The sequence below is a fragment of the Apteryx mantelli genome, chromosome 16 (assembly GCF_036417845.1).
Source record: "Apteryx mantelli isolate bAptMan1 chromosome 16, bAptMan1.hap1, whole genome shotgun sequence".
Classification (NCBI taxonomy): domain Eukaryota; kingdom Metazoa; phylum Chordata; class Aves; order Apterygiformes; family Apterygidae; genus Apteryx; species Apteryx mantelli.
The window spans coordinates 21390988-21410784 of NC_089993.1; the positions used below are offsets into that span (position 1 = coordinate 21390988).

The window sequence follows — 19797 nt, forward strand, 5'->3', positions numbered from 1 at the left end:
CAGCAGCATGATGCCTCTGCCTTCCCCCTCCTTCCCAAGCAGGAGTCCCCACTTCCACAAGCTATTGCGGGACCTATACTGTCTGCCTCATTGCCCCTACTAACAGCCCTAGGTGAGCCTGGCTGAGCTCTGGATTTGCTACTTGGCTCCTGGATTGGCTACTTGGCAACAGGAAAACAGCAGCAGATTTTAATAGGAAATGGGGGTTTTAAAGTTTAATGTTTGTCATGAGCAGCAGTTGGTGCCTCCTTCTTTCTCCTGTGCTGGGGAAAGAAGGGGATTGTTGCTGCTCTCCTAAATTACTGCAGGAGCTGGCCTCTAACCAGGAACTGCAGGCTAACAGTGAGAAGAGGAGAACTTCCTTACCTTGGTCTTCCTATTGTTTGAGAAGCTCTATTATAGCAACAGCCCTGCAATGATCACTTCTGCCTAATCTCAGATATGTTTAAAAGGTGATAATAGAGCAAATCACTGAGTTGGGGCACTTCAGGAAGTGGGTGAGATAGTTCTGTTGACTGTCAGGACAAGATCATTTACTTTTTATTTACTTCTATTTTTTTTCCACAGTTTTGTATAAAATGTTTTAGACCATACAGGATAAACCATGTAAAAACTGACTGTTACCAGTGTAACAGGACCCCACAGCCCAGCACAAAGTGGAATCAAGACTGTACAAAATGATTACTATAGCAGAGAGAAGCTTTGGAAAGGGGCAGTCAGGCACAGTCAGCTACAGCAGTGGAGAGGTAGCTTGGTGCAGGGGGACTGAGGCTGTCTCCTCTCACTCTTGCATGCAAGTATTTCTGCAAGAAGACAGCGCTGCTCTCAGCTGTGTGGTGCAGCCTGGCAGCTCTCAGGGTAAGGCATCAGCCTGAGTGAATGCCTGGGCTCGTGTCCCACCTTTGCACAGAAGCATTTTCCCCTCTGCTCACTGTGGCTGGCTCCAGCTGCTGCCCGGGCTGCCTGCAGGCGCTTTGCTTGTGGACCAGCTCATACAAATCACGGACCTGCAGAGCCCCTGCTTCCAAGCTGATTGCAGCCCAAAGGAGTGACAGAAAATGGGAAACCTAGCTCATGGCAGCACTCAGCTTCCAGCTGCCTGGGGAGCCTGGAAGCCAGGTCCAGGGCGATGCCGGCATGAAAGCCTGTGCTGCTGCTGTTGCTCCAGCTGTGCAGGGGCTTTGGGAACAGCAGGTGCAGGCCTGAGTTCAGAGGGAAAGGATCCACAGAGGGAGAAGAGGTTTCCTTCTTGTTCTTCCCTCCTGCCCTGAGGAAACTGTTCACAAATAGCAGCACTGCTGTTCTGCTGTGCAAACCATTTGGGCTTCTAACACATGGGTACCTTGACCTGAAATAACTATAGGTTGCTAGTGACCAAAAGGGTGAAACTTTTTTTCTCAGCCCATCTGAGATTAAAAAAAGGCCTTGTTAGTGGGATTGCGCTGGAAGGCTCAGCGCCTGCCTCCAGGGCTGGCTGCACTTTGCTATTAGCAGGCCTGATGCAAACAGAGGAAGATGCAAATAGCAGGTCCAAAGCCCTAAGGCTGGATGCTAAAAGCTCACCCAATTTGCCTCCCCCCACCCCCGGGCTGGGACGAAGTGCCATATCCAGTGTCAAAACTATCATAATAGTGCTTCCATTAGCATTTGTGTATTAAACATGCAATCAAATTGCCACTTCCACAGGAGCGTGGCCCAGGAGGGAACCACAGGACCGAAGCTCGCTGCATCTTCTGATGAACAACCAGCAGGTTCCAGGCATCAACCCAACATTCAAGCAGCAACAGCGTCTTTCAGCTGTTCTCAAGAAAACTCCTGCAACATGCCAAGATTTTTTTTTTTTTTTTTCTCCTGACTTTTCAGAACACCATGTCTGTGGCAGAGATTTTTTTTTTTTTTTTTTTTTTTTTTTTTTTAATTCTCTGACACAAGGGCCTTAAGGCTACTGAATTTGAACAAGAGCTTGCAAAGGCAGAGGCCCAAATGGCTGCTCCTGGATTCAGGAGAACCAAGATGAAACAGTCCAACTGCAAACTACGATCACTTCTTTTGGCCTGTGCTGCTTGTAACTGTTGGGCACACTGGGCGATCACTCCCAGTCCTGCATTCCCGTGTCACCCTGGCCCGCTCAGCTGCCCGCTGCTGTACGCAGGGAAGAAAGAAGCCAGAGAGCCCACAGGACTAGTTACAGCACTCAGCTGCCGAACGACTGACACGTGCTGGGTTTGCCCTGTGCTCCAGCGATTGCACTGGTACTGACAGTCTGCGCAGTACAGGAAGAACTAATGTACCGTAAGTATTACGGACAGTGGCAGTTTTCTTTTAAAAGACATTGCCCCAATTCAGAGCTCCTGTTTCCCAAAAAATGGGTAGATGGGCTCCCTGAGAGCCACAACAAGGGGCCATGCCCAGGCCCCAAAGGGAACTCCCTGGGGGCAGAGACCTTCCCCAGGAGCTGATGCAAGACAGTGTCTACAGATACAGGCAGGCCAGGGAGAGAGGGGCTCGTGTCCTTGCCGGGGCGGCAGGCAAGGCAGCCGAGCTCTAGCTAATTCCTGTCGATGCAAGTCTGGAAGGGAAAGTGCTCCAGAAGCCTCTGCTTTAACAGGATAAAATGGAGACAAGTGTTGGCTGACCCTGTCCTGGGATCCCTACGATGCCCAGGGGCTCAGTGGCTGCACCAGCCTCTTACTGTGAGCGCTCTCCCCGGTGCAGCGTCCCTGCTCATTTCCCATCGTCTCCTGGCTCCTGGCAGTAGTAGGAACGGAAGAGCCGCTCGTGGGCGCAGACCCTCATGGCTCTGTGCGTGTGGAGCAGCAGGTGGGGGAAGCGAGAGGTGAAGTACTGAACAAAGTCATCGGGGACTGGCCCCAGGGCCTCCTGCACGTCGACGGGCAGCTCGTGGTAGTGATGCTTCTGCAGGAAAGACAGCAAAGTCAGAGACGGTGCATGCATGCCCAGAGCTCAGGGGACTCCTGGTGCGGGACGGTGGCAGTACCTTGTTCCTCATGGCCCTCAGGAGGTCGCGCACTGAACTGCCCTTGTACGTCCGGAACTTCCTCAAGTCTGGAAACAGCAGGAGAGCCGCAATCAGCGTCCGCGAGAAGTGGCTTTGAAACGACGCGTAGGGACGTCAGAGCTGCAAACAGCTCCCAGGGGCAATAAGCACTGATGGGAGTCAGCGCCTCTTGGGGAAACTGGTGTGGGAGTTCAGGACGGGGGGACAAACCCAGGGGATGGGGTTCACCGAACTGTTCTGCCCTCCCGCCGCATGGGCGGCAGCTTCTCCTTCCTGCTGTTTGACCCCTGGGCACCAGAAGGTGCCCCAGGCTTTTACCCAGCAAAGGACACGGACCTGGAAAGCTCCGTTTCTCTGGCTACAAGACCCCAGGTTTAGGGACCAGCGGTGAGCCCGGACTTGAGCTTTTACCTGTCTGCAGCGGGAGAGAGATGTGCATTCTCCAGTTCACCCGCACGATCGACCGCCCCCCTGCCTCCAAGGCCGAGGCTATGGGCCCCTCGGCAGGTTCCTTCTCAATGCGGTCGCTGACATCCTGCGGGCCAGAGAGCAGGTAAAAGGGGAGCGTTACTCGCGCTGGCTCTGACCGGAGGGCAACCACCAGAGAACAGAGCCGTGGGGAGGGTGGAAGCGAGACCCGCAGCCTGCTCCCAGGGTAGACTAGCACACGCGCAGCCTGCCGGCTGGGACCGCGGAAACTGTTGGTGGCAAACGGGCCACACCGAACCCAGTTGCTTGCAGACAGAGTCTCCCTCCAGGTGAGACGGTTTTGAAATGGTTTTTTTCTACAAGAAAAAGGGCCCTGGTCTCAAACTCAGGGCAAGCAGCAGTCTCCCACCTTGCAAAACTAGCTCAGAATGAGTATATTGAGATAAATATGGCTGTTTTCGGCACTTGTTTTTCAGAACACGTGCAGACTCAGAAAGACTGCACTATGTCAGTCATGCTTAGATCCCACTTAAATTCACCACCTGGTTGGCTGGAGAGTTCTCACCTGGAAGAACTGCAGCTGCTTCTCTTGACTCCAGAAAAAGGGGTGCATAAGGACCACTGGGGCTGAGGGGCGCTTCTGGGGCTCACTGCTGATCATTGCTGCAATCAGCTCTCTTGCAACAACCTTGTCTTGTATGCAAAACAAACAAAATAGAGAACTAATTCCCCTGAGAAGGACAGGGAGCTACACATATCTTGGTTCAGGGCTTTTACTGCAAGTCATGGCACACAGCATTTCCAAGGACTGCAGCACTATAATGAAATGAAACCAGGCTTGTCCTACTATTTCTGAATGCCAAAACCCACCATTAACTCCTTTCCCTCTGCATGATCTGGGGCAATGGAATAAGTTGCAATAGGCCTAGGAAGCCATGGGATCACCTAAAAAAAAGAGTGGTGCAAGCCAGTTGATTGAGACATTTATGACAAACCTGGATGCAGATTAAAATGCAGAGACTGGACGAATGGCTACAAGACCCTAAAGATTTTGTTCCGTGTTAGTGCTCTCTGCAGTGCATCTGAAAGGTTGGTCCTATGGCTGAGGCACAAAGATCCAGAGGAGCCCACCTTGTCACTAGCTTCCTCTGTGACTATGGTAAGTCATCTCACTGCTCTGGTCTAAGCTTCTTTTCCACCAAACAGGATTAATGATGCTGATTTACCTTCTGAGGACTGCAAGGCAAGAGTAAGTCAGCATATGCGACATAGTCCGACAGCCGCAAAAAGCACGTGTCACAGAAGGACCAGATCATTGTGTCATTACTACTGTACCCATGTCTTCCGATGTTGGAGGATTCACACGCATTCATACGCCTGTGGGGAAGGGCCCTTACCATGAGCATCTTCCTGCAGACAGGTCAGCTGGTAAGTGCCTGACAGTATGTTGGCCTGTCGCTGTAGGCTGTCCCCAAATGGATGCTTTCCTCCTGACACCACGTAGTAGAAGACACACCCAGCTGAGAAGATGTCCACAGCACATGTCTGCAGAACACAAACAGGGAGATGGGACCCTCACAGCAAGGGGCGAAGAAATGTTTTTACCTTCCCACTTTCCATTCTTATATGTGAACACTTGGTTGTTGGCTGAAGCTTTAGCTAGGAAGTAACTCAGAGACACCACTTTCAAGTCTTCTTTGGTAAATGCAAAATTGCCGATAAATGTATTGCCCAAGGGCTCCTGCCTGCCCACACTTTCTGCAGCAGGGACTGTTTCCCTCTAAATCTGTGAAACACCATATCACATCAGGTCCTGATTAGGAAAGAGGCTTTCAGGGGCACAAACAGAAGTCAGGACTTCACTGCCAGATGAACACCTGAGGGCTGCTAGTGTCTTAAAAATCCATACAAACTAATCCCAGTATAAGGTTATATGAAGCATGTTGCCAACCCCCAGCACAGCAACTGGCTTCCAGCAGAAACAGGACACCCTGGGCTTAACAGATGAGCAGAATGAGTAACCTTCACAGCGAGCCAGTTCCCACGGCCCCCTCCCACCTCCCTACCCCAAATTTCCAAGTACTACAGCCAGATGAGAAGACCTGCACTGAACACATCTGGCCACTATCCCAGGCATCCAGTGATTGTGTTGCTGGTGAACCACATACCCAGGAACACTCAGCTTTTACTGAGATCCTCCTGCTTTTGCAGGCATGTCAGAGTGGATGTGACACTGGCTCCAACTCTACCAGGCCACCAGGCACTGGACTCTGCCTTTTGTTGGGAATGGCTGTCCCCGCAAGGGACAGGAAAGCAATAAGTAATTGCTGATTAGGGAGATCCTGGTGATGACTACTCATGTTCTGCATTTGGACTGGCTTTTACTCTTAGAGCTCTTGTCTTAATTGAGGATTTCAGCGGCACACCAGGAGGCTGCTGCAAGTAAGGAGGACTCTGCAAAGAAAGGGTTAACAAGCACAATAAGCAGGACTGGCATCGCCAGGCACAGCTCACTGACAGGGTTTTCCTTTGGGACCTCCTGCAGCAACTCAGGTGCAATCCATCCCTCGGTGCCAGGAATCCCGGAGTGGAGGCTGAAGCTGTGTCGTCCCCCATGAAGCTTCTTGCACAGGCCAAAGTCGGAGATAATGGCTCGGATCTGCCCGTGGCTATTCGGGATGGAGATGAGGATATTGCAGGGTTTCAGGTCACGATGAACTGAAAGAGGCAGTTCACAATGTTACCTGCAAACATGACCCTGCAGCTGCAGGACTGAACCAAGGATTGGTGCTGTCATGACGTTACAGGGCCCCTGCACGTCTCCCAGCACGCCCAGCCCAGAAACCTGTGCGCTGCCTCCACACCTGGCAGCTTTTGGGTTGAATCTCACAGCACAAAACTCTTGGGATGAAGACAGAAGCTCCCTCAAACTGAAATTACTCAGCTGAACATGTTGCCCTCAAGCTAGAGGCATGTGCATGAAAGCAGGGGATGCTGCCCTCTTACCGATGTTTAGCGAGTGCAGGTGTGCCAGGCCTGACATGGTCTGATGCAGGAGAGACACTGGGTCCAGGCTCCGACGATCAAAGCCAGGGCTTTCCACGTACTAGAACCAGACAGGGGTAGAAAGACACAGGAACTGAGGTCTGATTTCTGGGAGCCATCAAGGCAAGGCTTGTCAGCAGAGAGACCTCTCACTAGACTGATAGAGCTGGAAGGAGATGAGCTTTTGGTTATACAAGCCCATTCAGAGGCCATTTGTGTCCCCAAGGCTAACTTGTCATTTTCAGGTCTACCAGCTGGCATATGTTCCCTCTGCTCCAAACCTGCTCTCACTTGTATCCTTAGACCTCCATAGCTTCAGCAACGCTCCTGCTTTACTCGTCTAATCCCAACATGCTGTCTCTTCCCAGCTTGTGCTGGGGAAGGGACCCAACTAGCCCCCCATTGGGGTGTAGCACCAGGATGATGGACCAGAAGTTGCTCCCCCCTCTGAGGTCACCCAGAAGGGAACAGGGAACAACTGCCCCAAATGGTGCAAAGAAGCATGTTGCTGCACTGCCACCTCCTGAAAGGGAAAATCAGGAACAGAAAAAAGACATGGCTTGATTCATAAGGAAGTAGTACCGCCACTACATGCTCTGCGTTTCCAAAGTACCTTGCAGCCTGTCCATGTAAGATCTAACCACTACGCCCTCTGACTTGTGGAGAAACAGGTACAGAGCAGGGCACTTCAGGAACCTCAAACAGGGCTCCAAACGCAGGAACTGCAGCTGACAACCCTGCTCTCACACATGCAGAGAGAGTACTCTGCTTCTGCAAGAATATTGCAGGCTAGGACCTCACTAAAGGGACACGTGAAACTGGACACATTCCCCTGGGGACTCCCTGCAAATACAGGGATGGAGACACGAAGGGTTAATTAAGAGCTATCCTGCGGTGGTTGCATGTGGATGACCTTGCTCGCAAGCACCCAGGCAGGGAAAGGGGCTGTGGACTCACCTCCTGCAACGTGGCAGAGCAGAGCTCAATGGCGATATAATGGAATTGCTTGTCCTTCTCAGTGCAGAAATATCGTACAACATGGGGGTGCTCATCTGACTCCCGGAGCAGCTGGACCTCACGGTCCACAAGATGGAAACACTCAGGCAGAAGGCGCTTCACAGCCACGTTCCGGCCATCAAACTGTCCCCTGCATGGAGAATTGACAGCAGTGTCCATATACAGCCCTCACTGGATATAGCAGAGCACAGCCCTGCAGATTTACAGCCTAGCAAGGCTCTGGCCAATGCCAGAAACTGAGAAAGAGAACTTTGAAACCCATGCACCAAAGTCTCTGAACCATGTGGATGCTACCAGGGAAGCAACCTGCTTTAGTGCTACAGTTGTGGCTCCCAGGTGGAAAGAGAGAGAGGAATAGTCTCCTCCTCTGAGCCAGGCCTGGCCTGAGCAAAAGGAAGGGCATCCCAGGGTGCTACCCACCTGAAGACAAAGGTTCCTCCAGCTCCATGGCCCAGCACATCCTTGGGGTTAAAGGAAATTTTCCCAATCACAATCATGTCTGATCCTGCATCTGCAGAGGAAGATTGATGTCACCAGTCATCCTTCAACCTCTGAGTATTAGTGTCATATCAAGGACATCCAGTTCTTTTACCACCTGGTCCTTTCTTGGGCCTTGTTCTTCCTGCAATTGCTTTTGTAGCCCATGCTTATCCAGCACCAGGTTCTTGCATCTCCTCCCCCTCAGCTGAGGTTGCAGCCCTCTTATCTGCAGGGCATCTCTGCTCTTACTTTGGATGACAACATCTGTCCAACCTCTTCTCAGTCTCTGTGTGCCTCAAAATCTTGGATTTATTTTTCTGAGAGGTCCCCTTCCAAATTGTCAAGAAGGACATAGACATTCCCACAAGTAAGGAGTTTCTGGCCTACAGGACAGGGAGCCCCGTGCACCTTTCCTATTCTCACCAGCACATACCTTCAGCAGCCCCCAGGACAGCTGGATCCTGGCTGACCATCCCATTAACCACGTCCTTCGGGTAGGAGGATGGACCAGAGCTCTGTGACAGCTGTGAAGCACTTCTCTGGGTCACACCCAGCTCCTCGGGGTCTGCAGGGACACCCTCTCCAGAAACCAGACCCGGGAACAGCATCTCCTGTTGCTGCTGTAAGAGCTGAATTTGCTTCTCCAGCTGCTGTTGCTGTGCCTCATGTTGCTTCTGCAGTTTCTGGAACACCACAACCAACAAAAATATCTCAGGTCCTTGTATCCCAGCAGATGAGAACCCAGGGCATCGGCACAGCTTGGACACAAGCAGTTCTAACGTGTACTTTTTTCCCCCTGCCCCAGCCAGCTACATACCCAGGGCTGGGGGCAGAAAGCTAAACACAATTTCAGTTCATGACTATAAGTATATATGAGACAGTGTGGGAGCTGTGCTGCTCCTCACAACACAGTGTTTCTTGTGCCACAAAAACAAGAAAAAAGAACCAAAGGGAGTTTCCAGCCCTTCAAACAGTGGCATTTCTGCAGCAGGCGGTTACTTTACCAGCAAGGCCAAGGTGCCAGAGAGAGAAGGAACAATCATTCACCGTCAGAAGGAGGAACAGAATTCCCCCACTCAGCAGGGCTGTGCTGACTCCTGCCATCATGATGTCCCAGCTGCTGGACTCTGGATAGACCTCCACTTGCTCTCCCTGGGTGGAATCTGACTGAGACTGCCCGTCGTTGCTCCTGATAGCCGGCTCTTCCATGCTGCTTGCGGTCAGATACTGCAACACACACCCAGACACTTGGGTTACACCAGCAGAGATCTCTGGGCACTTAGTGCTTGGGGCTCCTTCCGAGCAGTTCTCCTTCTCTGCATCAGCTCTGCATGCAGGACCTCCTTCTTCATGCTAGCCCACATGCTGGGACACATCCTCCCACCCTAGATGACCCGGTCTCTTCAGCAAACCAACATTTTCCAAGGTCCCCCCGCTCCAGAGCAGTGACCCAGTGGAGCTCTAGCACTCACATCATCAAACACAGCCCTGGCAGGAGAACTCTTGGGAATGATGGTTTCTGTTGTCTTCCTCAGGTTCTCTGGAAAGGCTCTTAGCATTGTAGTATGGACCACAGGAGGCAGCTCATGGTGCCCTGCGGTGGGAGAAAAAAGAGAGAACAGTCAACTGATCTGTGGTCACGGCTTCAGTCTGGTCATCTCTGCAATGCTGAAGTAGGCTCACTTAACAGCTTTGGCTCTCATGGAGAAGGGGTGTCTGTTTTGATGGGAAATGAGAAAAATGTCAGAGCTCCGTCCCTGGAGACAGGGACCTTGGGGAAGCAGTAGCCAATGCAGAATGGCACAGGACAAGGTTGTCTCCTCTTAACACACAGTGGAGGGCCTGGCCCTGCTCTTTGTTCCTCCCCATACAACTACCCTGAGACCAGTTTGATTTTTCAAGCATGCCAGTGCACCACGTCATCTCCTGCCATCATACATGAGAGCAATCATGGAGCAAGCGAATGAATCCACCACCTGTGTGCACAACTCAGTACACAATATCACATTCGTTAGCACGGGTAACTGTGAGCCTTATTTCAAAGCGCCCCTGCCCACCCACCCATGCTGACAGCCTGTTCTAGGAAAAGGTCAAGGACATGCTGGAATGAAACCCAAGCCAGAGTCATCATAGTCTTTGAGGGTGAATCACAGCCTCAATCCTTTTTAAACCACTGGGCAAAGCAGGTTATCCTGCCACACTAAAAAACACCTATAGCTCTGGCTCCTGCTCATTAGGACACTCTCTGAAAGTGAGGGTGTAGGGAAAGCGATGCCCTGTTGTGGGTCCATACCTATTAGGAGCCACTGGTTGTGGAGTGAAGTGATGCTGCCCTGGGGGTACTTGACATCTGTGCTGGGTGTGATCTCACACTCGCCGGACTCTCTCATAGTCACATCATCCGTAGTTGGGCCATCAATCCTGGCCAGCGTGATCCCCCGTGGCTAAAGGGATCAGACAGTTAATGAAGTACTAAGAAGTCAAGACATAACACTTTCATTGGCTCACCCTGAAATGGGGAGCATTCACGGCGCCAGAGAGGACACTCACCACCAGAGCCACGCTGTCATGGACCAGGGAGGTCAAGGCGTAGAAGCTGGCTGCATACTTCCCCACATAGAGTGTTGGCCTGCAATGCCAGGAAACAGCATCACTCTTGAGGCTGTCTTTGTTTGGAGTGGATGAGCAACAAGCAATGTAAATGCAACAAGCTGCCACAATCAGGACCCACTGACATCCCACATCCTGAGCCAGCCAGCCCCTTCTTAGGCTCACGATGGCTGTAAAAGCAAGTGCTCCGTCTTAGATCAAATTCCAGCCCTAGTTACTGTCCCCTGTTCCAGGACTGCAGCGCTGCCAGCCCCCACTGCCTGCCTCAAGCCACCCCACAGGGACCAGAGGGCTTCCACAGCCTGCTGCCACCTCTCCACCCAGGTCTGAGGGCTCCCGAGTCACATACAGCAGCTGGGTCTTAGTGGTGGTGAAGTCCCTCATTGACTGGTAGTTCCACTTCATGAGGCGGATGTCCTGAGAGTGGAAGGTCAGGTAGCGCAGTGTCTCCATGGCCATGTTGAGGTGGGGGACACGGCGGAGGCTGTCTTGATGCCACGCATAGATGCCCACCACGGGAGAGCCGTAGTTCTGCGCCCATAGGACCTCCCCGCTTTCCTTGTCCAACGTCACCACCAGGCCATCTCCGCTTGAGGCAAAGTGTGCCATTTCTAGCCAGAGACAGAAGGAGAGAGGTAATGCAGCTGCACTGACCGTGGGGCGTTATCCCCCTCTCTCCATGTCATGCTGGTCCTGTGGCCTTCAGTCAGGCTAGGGCTGCCCTTTGATGCTCTGTTCATGCAAGAGCTCTTTGCTGGACTGCTGGCAGACAGCACACCTGCACCACATGTGAACTCTTCAACGAAACCCCAGAGCAGTTGAGGGAGATCCTATCACCACCCTGCAGCTCCTCTGCATCCCAGGGATGTCTTCCAAGGAATGCAGGTGACTATCCTCAAGCCACGGAGGGCTGGCCATGTCTGAGAGAGATACGTACTGCTCATCCTAGCGCTATGTCCCCACCTCCGCCAGTCAGGCAAGCTCAGGCCAGGCATGGCCAGCAGAAAGCTATTTTCCCCAGTACAGCACTGATTTTGAAGCTCCTCGTCCAGCCACCGAGCCCCGTGGGAGCCCCCACCCCGCTGAGCGCTGGGGCCCGGGAGGGAGCCGGCTCCTGCGCACACTGTGGGCTGCAGCAACTCACTGTAGTGGTACGACTCCTCGTAGAGCGGGGCTGAGTAATCCGAGTAGGTAGCGTTCCAGCGCAGCTCCCGCGACTTGGTGTCATACATGGTGATGACATACTCTGGGGATGAGAGAAAAGCAGCAAGGTCACTGCACTAGCGTTCACAGCACTGCCCCGGAGGGGCGAGTGCCTTTGAAAAGGGAGGAACTGGGGACTAAGAAGAAACACTGAGGACCCTGCTACCTATCCCAGCATGGAGTCAGCCGCAGCACTTGCGGGAAGCACTAACCCATCAGTATTACAACGCCTGACAGAGAAGAGTGTGCTGCAGGAGAAACCAAACTCTCCACTCCCCGCTGTTTCCAAAGGGACAGCAGAGCCTTTCACTAGCAGCAGAGTTTATGCAAACCCTCCTTCGACAGCAAGGCAGGTGGGACAGCCCAGCACCCTGTTCTTCAGACTGGACAGATAAACAGGGAGGTGTCCTGGCTTACGGGTACGGCCGATGTAGAGCAGGGGACTTGAAGGGCACAGGCCATCCCAGGCCTCTGTTGAGAGAGTGGTCTGCTTCTCTCCTGACTTGGGGTCCACAATGAACCAGGTGTCCAGCTTCTTCCCTGGGAATGAAAATACATTTTTTTGTTAAGTCTCCGCAGCCCTGCTGTCCTTCCCCTGAAAGCCACCCCGCAAGCTTCCTCCCCATATCTCTCCCTCCAAGGAGGCTTTTTCCATGAGATCCCTGCTCAGCCCACCCCTCTCTGCATCTCACAGCACTTCTTCCTCCGCTCACAGCCCCAGGTCAGACCCGTCCCTGTAGACTCCACCCAGGCCTAGAGTGTTCATACTTCAGGTCAGAGCCCACCTGTGTCTCTCGGGCATGAATGACCCCCCCCCCATTTAACCTCATGGGTCCAGATGCCCCAGGCAGAGTGGCTGATCTCTCCCACAGGGAGAGGTCCCTCGTACCTGTGTAGAGGACACCGTCCGAACTGCGACACGGCGAGGACTGGACCAGCTCTGGGATGGTGAACGGGAGCTTCTGTAACGGAGGAGCACGATGGCCTGTGAGTGGCAACAGTGCTAGAGAACCAGCTCCGTAAACAGCAGCCTTGCTGCCTCCAGAAACAGGGTGGGAAGGACAGATGCGCCTGGGAAAGTCCCTTCCTCCCTGCCTGCTTTCACTGGTCAACCCCAAAATAGGCTGGAGCGATGGGGAAGGAAAGGACCCGGCTATCTTTGCCCCACACCCACTGGGCAGACATCTTCAAGGTGCCAAGGACAAACAGGAGCGATCTGAATTCCCAGGGCTTGCCCTGTGCAGCAGGTCTGCCCTGTCCGTGTCAGCCCCGCGAAACCAGCAGGGGAGAGGGCAGGATGCACAGCAGCCCTTCGCACAGCCACACTGACCATCAAGCCTTCTTTGTTTTTTCCTCCCAGGATATACAGGCTGCCATCGTTGGGGTCCGGAAGAAACGCTGGTCTGAAAAGGAGGAGAAAGCAGAATGAAATGGGAGCTGTCCCCTACTTGTGGGCACCTGCCAGCGGCTAAACAGGAGATGCAATAAGGAACTCCCCTCAGCAGTTTGTTCCAGGGTGATTCACTACAGTGTTTAACCTTTCCTTGAAATCTCTAGCACTGGATTTGGTATGAGATGAACTCCTGGTCTGGCTCAACACAGTAACTCCCACACAGCTGCTCTGTATCTACCTGGGGCTGTGCAGATTTGGCACCTCCGGCCATCATCTCAAAGGAGCTCTCTGCTTTCCTGGTTTCCCCCTGCAGTTTTAAATAGACACAGGGATTTTCCTCAATTTCTTTCCTACACTTTTTTGTGGTGGCACTGAGAGCTTCTGGTCTGTCTGTAGAAAGGCTACATGTTCAGCAGGAGGAAGCAGCTATTCCTGTATCATGATGCATGACGTGCCAGCACAGGGCAGGGTTTAAGAGAATGCAATAGCATGGGCTAGAAGGTTAATCTCTTTGAAGTTCCACTTTCTTGTTTTGAATCTGTGGGTTGATCAGGGAATCTCCATCATCTTCAAATGCCTTCTGCACACATTGTAAGGCTGATAAACAACAACCTTTACTGCAAAGGACACTCCGTCCAGGGGGAAATGACACTTACTCTGCAACATAAACTGGCACCTGCAGAATAGGATCTGAAAAAGAGAGTGAAACATATACGTCAGCAGTTTCTCCCTGCAAAAGGGGACAGCGTGGCAGCATTTACCATTTGCAGTCATGTGGTGGCATGTTCAATTCAGTATCTATTTGCATTTCAGACCCAGAATAGCCACTGCTGGCGGTGTGTATCTGGCCCACGGTAAACACACTCCTCTGAAAACAGCAGGGTCTGGGGCTAGCACATGCACCTGGCAGCTTTCCCCAGTGTCTGGAGAAATTGGCTGCTCAGGGCACTTTCAGCACGATCGAAGCTGGAGGGTGCATCTCCAACCCCCCCACAGCCAGTGACAAACCCAGGGACCTAGACTACAAGCAAACACCCTTCTGGGTTGTTACTCACCATCCTTCAGGGTCCACTTGATGTCACCTGTACTCTTACTCACAGCATGAAGGTTTCCATCAAGAGTGGATACAAAGAGCAGTGTTTCTGGGACAGTCACAGCACTGCCAGTGAGACACTATGGACAGAAATGTGGTACTTAGAGAACAGAGACAGACCTGGGGACAAGCCCCCACTGCCCGTGCCATTTAACACAGCTCACCAACCCTTATGTCACTCTAGACACTCCACAATAACATACAGCAGGGAAAAAAAAAAAAAACAAGGTTCTTTTTGGTCCTAAGTGAGCCAAGACTTGGAGGAAGAAGAGTTTATTTCCTTGCGCTACAGTTCCATCATGATTTACAACCAAGCTTTCAAGACAGATTCATACAAGAATCAAAACACAGAATGCTCTTTTTTTTTTTCTTAAACCTGCAGGTTTAAGAACCTGTGATCCATGGACCTCTGACAGAGGCTGTACAAAAAGGTAACAGAGATAACAAGAAAACCAGGTCTTTCATCAGGAGGTTCAATTTTTGTACGCAGGATTCCAAACCTCCACCGGAAACTTTTCAAGTAATTCTGCAAATGAAACAAATGTGAAAAGCAGTCTTACACAGCAGTTAAGAAAACCTTTTGTACTAGGTTTCTTAACAGACCAGAGTAATACATCTACATGTTCCTCCAGCTTCACTGACACAGGACAGCAGAAGAATCACATCTGCCAGCTGCTGTCCAAAGGTGCTGCATTCCATAAATCAGTGGCAAGAAGCACCGGCGTTAGGTTCGCTGTGCTCACAGTAAGCAGTACTCAGAACATGCAGAAGCAGCCGCAGTCCCTCATTTCTTGGCCCTTTGCGTCGCGGGTCACCGTGCACAGCGGTGAGGTGCCGGGTGCACTACCTGGAGCAAGGACTCCTGCCTGCGGGGACCAGCTGCCGAGCGGCTGTTTCACAGCCATAGTTCCTGGGTGCCTTTCCAAGAGGTGACACAAACAGCTCACACACCGGCTCCTTCCGGCAGCAAACTAGTTGGGTGACTTTTCATGCCAGAAACGCAACTGATGCTAGCTTTAAAGGCTTTTAAAGCTACAGATTTCAGCCACCCTGATGCTGAGACAGTAATTGCAAATGCGCTATGGAAAGGGAGCTGGCTACTTCCGTATGCGGCGTTCATACTGCAAGTGCCAGCTCACCCACTGTGTGCTCAAACACGAGCCAGCCTCACCCCATCGGCAAACAGGGTAGCGATAGGCAAACAACCCCGGGGTACAGAAACGACTTCGGGAAGCGGCGAGCGCGACGTGTTCGCTCCTGATGCCGAGGAGTCAGAGCGATGCCCGAACTCCCCATTGGTCAGGCACCACCGCGGGACGAGGCCGGGAGCTGGCTCCGCTGCGCCCCGCTCCACGCATACGGAGACGAGTTAATCATAAGCCACCTGCTCCGCGGGAGGGAACGGCAGCTGCTCAGCACCACCTGCCTTGGAAGAAGGAGAAGGGCGGTGGCAGGGAGCGACCAGCGCCTTGCCCACGGCCATCTCCAGGTTGCACGGGCGCGGAGACGCGGAGAGCCTGACTGCTGCCTCGGTGGCTCGTGGAGGGCTTGCTGGCCAGCGCACGTCCCTAGGATCCTGCACAGCCTCCCTCACAGCCCCCCTCTCACCTTCCGTTTATCAAAGCCTAGAACATAAACGCGGCAAGGAGCTCGGCCGGAGGATCTGGCCAGATTAAAGAGCAGGAACCGGCCAACAGCCTGTGCCGAGAAGATATGTTATGCGTGAGCACGTGCCTGGCTGCGGAGGAGAAGCTGATGGTGATAACAGATCAGCTAAGACACAGTGGGGCAAGGAGACGCTTTCTCCCCCGAGTCACTGATAGCTGAAATTCCCTCAGCCGCAACGACAAGAACAGCCACCCCAGTGGTTGTCACGTAGCCTGTTCTCCAGGTGTATCCACCGCCGACACCCTCCGCTCACACTCCTCTAGGCAGGATCTGCTTAGAGAGCACACCAGTTCCCACACAGCCACTCGTCTGCTTTGTGCCCAACTCTATCATTAGTCCTTTTTCTTCTTGCTTAACTTGTAAATGAGTCCAGCTCTCACTTTATCTGCAGGATGTAGGAGGCAGGCAGAGGAGCACGACTGTGCCTCCGCCGCTGCTTCTGCAGCGCAGGGTGGGCACGCACGTAGGCTCACCGTCAGCTAAAGGGGACGGCTAACAGTCGACCTCCTTGCCGAGGACAAACCGGGCTAGCGGACGCAGCTTGAGCTGCGGCCACCTGTACGATGGAAACAGAACTGAGAGCCCAGAGCCCAGCAGCTGTTAGAGCCACAACATGCTCTGCTTCCCCCCCGGTGCTCCGCAGTTTCCTCCAGCTCCTCTATAATTATTCTTTTATTTGGTGACAGGCACCCAAAGCAAGGGCCAGGCTGCCGCCCCCTGCCCAACACCGCTGAGCTGCCGGGTCCGCTGGGCATCCCCGGGAGCTGCTGCCGTCCCTCCTCCTGAGGAAGGGCAGCACTCAGCTCCTTGCACTGGCTCCCCCAAGTCCCTTCGGACAGCTCTGGAGCACGGCTGCTCTTCCCTTGCCTCCGAGACCTGCGCTCGCCCTCCCCTGTGAAAGACCCGGGATTCCTACCACTGCCAACGTGGAGCTTGCGCAAGCGTCACCGATTGCTGTAGCTCAGCTATCATTTCCGGGAGGAAAACACTCGCTCCTCCAGCGATGGGAAAGGTGACGGCTACTGCAGGCCCCAGCTCCGAGCACAGGCAGAAACACGGCATCGGCTGTCCGAGCCTTTCTCTTACGGAGCAGAGCTATGGACCCACTGAAAACACCACAGACACGCTGCCCCGGCCGCTCAAACAGCCCGGGCCATGCGCGGGCGCTGCCGTCCCGCTGCCCGGAGGGGACACGCGATGCCGCTGTGCAGCCCCGCAGGCAGGAGGGCGAGGAAGGGGCCGAGGCCGGGCCTGTCGCGGGACGCTCGCGCTCACACGCAGGGTGCTCCTGCCCGTGCACTCACGCTCTCGCACCCGGGGACACTTACGCAGACGCTCTCACACGCGTGGGGCGCTCGTGCCCCCCGGGACACTCGTGCACACACAACTCGCATCCTCACACCTGCAGCGCGCTCGTGTGCAAGGCACTGGTGCAGGCGCGCTCACACCCGTGGCACAAACAGCACGTGCACTGCCGCACGCTGAGTGCCCAGCCCCACGCTCGCACCCGCAGGACGCTCGGGCACCCTCACCCCCACGCACCCGGACCCCGGGGACGCTGGCACATACGCACCTCGTGCGCAGGGCGCTGGTGCCCGCGCACCCCCATGCACGGGATGCTGGCGCACGCACACTCCATGCGCGGGACGCCGGGGCACACGGACGGACCCTCGCCCACAGCACACACGCACCCCACTGGGGGACGGGGGGGGGGGACGCTGGTGCCCGCACGCTCCAACACGCACCCCAGCCGCAGGTCGTGAGCGCACACGCACCCCACCCGTGGGGCACCAATGCCCAAACACCCCCGTGTGCGCGGCGCTGGTGCCCGCACCCCCCCCACGCAGGACGCCGGTGCCCACCCGCTCCAACACGCGTGACACGGAGCCCCACGCACCCCCCCAACCCCCCCCCCCCGCGGCACGGCGATCCCCGCGCACCCCCCCCCCCGCGGCCCCCACCTGCGCGCAGCGCGCCCGGAGCAGCAGCAGCAGCAGCCGGAGCAGGAGCAGGAGCGCGGAGGGGCGCGGGGCGCGGAGCGGGGCGCTGCCCATGGCCGGACATGCCGGGGCCGGGCCGGGCCGGCGGCGCTGCTCGCCGCGAGTCACCGCCCGGGGCGGGACCAGGGCGCCGCTTCCTGGCGCGGCGGCTCCGCGGGGGCCGCCGCCCGCCCGCCCGCCCCGGCGCGGGGCTGCGAAAGGCGCCGCTAAGCGCAGGGAGCCGCGAGGCCTGCGCCGCCGCCGCCGCCGCACGAGAGCGAAAAGAGGCGTCGCGAAGGCCGGGTCAGTTCGGCAGAGCGGCCGCGCACGGGCTGCGTGCGCGCACGGGGCTTCTCCAGCTGCTGCTGCTGCTGCTCCGGGCCCCCGCTCCGCTCCCGCAACGCGTTGCAGCGGTGCTCCGCGCTGGCAGAAGCGGCGGGAGCCAGGCAGCCCCGGAGGCAGCGGCCGCTGGCCTTCCCGCTGCCCCGCGCGCACTCCAGCAGGCGTTGGAAGCGGATCGGGATCAGCTGCCCCTCTCCAGGGGTGCCCCCAGGGATGGGGGTCAGCCTGAGAGCGATGGTGGCTGCAAGAAGCCGACTTCTGGCACACACGAGACAACCAGCGGGTGCTTCGCCCTTGTTTCCCACACCGATTTTCACGTACAAAAGCAGCGGTAATCTTGGGATTTAACCTTCTCCTCCTGCCCGAGACGAGCAGGGACACGTGGGGGCCATCTCTTGATTCCAGCACAGCTTAACACCCTTCTGAGCAAAATTCGTTGTGCTGGTAATGCGTAACCAAACCTAACAGCACCACGACCTTCCACCAATGCCAGCCTGATGTCAAGCCGTGCTTGCTAACTATGGACCTGTAGCGGTCTCAGATAACCAGGTAACAGCAGCACTAGCTGCGGTTCTGGTGTGGATCCATGATTCCCCTCCGCAGCCCCAGCAGCCCCAGGTCCCGTCAGCACCGCTGCAATGCCTTCCTACAGAGCCAGCATTGCAGAGGAGCAGAGATCTCTTCCTGAAAGACTTGCACATCAGCCCGCTTAAATAATCTTTAGATTCATTTGAAGAAAGAATAGGGCACAGATATTTATAAGAGCTCTTTTCAAGGGGACAAACTGGAGTTAAAAGGGGTTTTCAGTGGGATTCAACAGCCCCCTCCCTCTGTAAGTAACTACATTGCCCCCTACAATTAGGGGGGCACCTAGAAATCAAAAACTGAAAATGAAAGACAACTTGCCAATTCTCACATGGTAGGTAGACTATATCACCACACAGTTTAAACTATTTCTGTGATAACAGTACGTAACCATCTCAGTGCATTTTTTAAAAGTGGGCAGGAGGAGAGAAACAAAAGTGACTGAAGGCAGTAACAAACAGAGCAACACATGTTAAGTCTTAAAGAAGTCTGAAGCCTGCTGTAAGCCCTAATAAGCCAGGCTTCTCCGGAGCAGCTGCTTGGTGGGGACTGGTAAACTGAAGTGGAACTTCTGACATGGTAACAGTTCTGCCTGTATGTAGGATTTGCAGCTGAGTACTTGAATTTATACTTGAGTGTGCTCAACACGACACGGACTTTCTACGATTTAAAACAAGATGAAATCCTGTTTTTAGACAGGGAGCTAGAGAAATCCTGTAATTCATAGTCTTTTTGTATGAAGTGATATACAGTGGAAATACACTCAACTCACCATGCTTAGCAAAAGGCACCAATAGAGTTGGAAGTAACAAAAAGCACAAGTATCCATGGATTTCTGACTCTGTACATTTTTCAACATACAGTTTGCTCACAGTTGTTCATGCTGTAGGAAGTATAGTATGTACAGAATGTTAAAACACTCAAACACAGAAAT

General features: G+C 54.2%; 1 protein-coding gene across 1 annotated transcript; it reads right to left on the minus strand.

The window, feature by feature from the left end:
- Positions 1–524: 524 nt before the first annotated feature.
- ERN2 (endoplasmic reticulum to nucleus signaling 2) lies at positions 525–13195 on the minus strand. The gene is made up of 19 exons (XM_067306241.1): positions 13134–13195; positions 12693–12765; positions 12221–12343; positions 11745–11846; positions 10950–11211; positions 10541–10619; positions 10284–10434; positions 9463–9584; positions 9038–9217; positions 8424–8673; positions 7931–8021; positions 7451–7640; positions 6455–6554; positions 5967–6166; positions 4846–4993; positions 4014–4141; positions 3431–3554; positions 2999–3066; positions 525–2916 (listed from the first exon to the last, which is right to left on the minus strand). Exons 1-19 carry the CDS (start codon positions 13134–13136, stop codon positions 2725–2727), a joined length of 2586 nt encoding a protein of 861 aa, XP_067162342.1. The 5' UTR covers positions 13137–13195; the 3' UTR covers positions 525–2724.
- Positions 13196–19797: the final 6602 nt, after the last annotated feature.

Coding starts and splice junctions, on each gene's coding strand:
- ERN2 (XM_067306241.1), bottom strand. Junction 7,641..7,930: donor GGAGGAACCTTTGTCTTCAG/GTGGGTAGCACC, acceptor TTCTCCATGCAG/GGGACAGTTTGATGGCCGGA. Junction 2,917..2,998: donor TGAGGGCCATGAGGAACAAG/GTACTGCCACCG, acceptor TCTTTCCTGCAG/AAGCATCACTACCACGAGCT.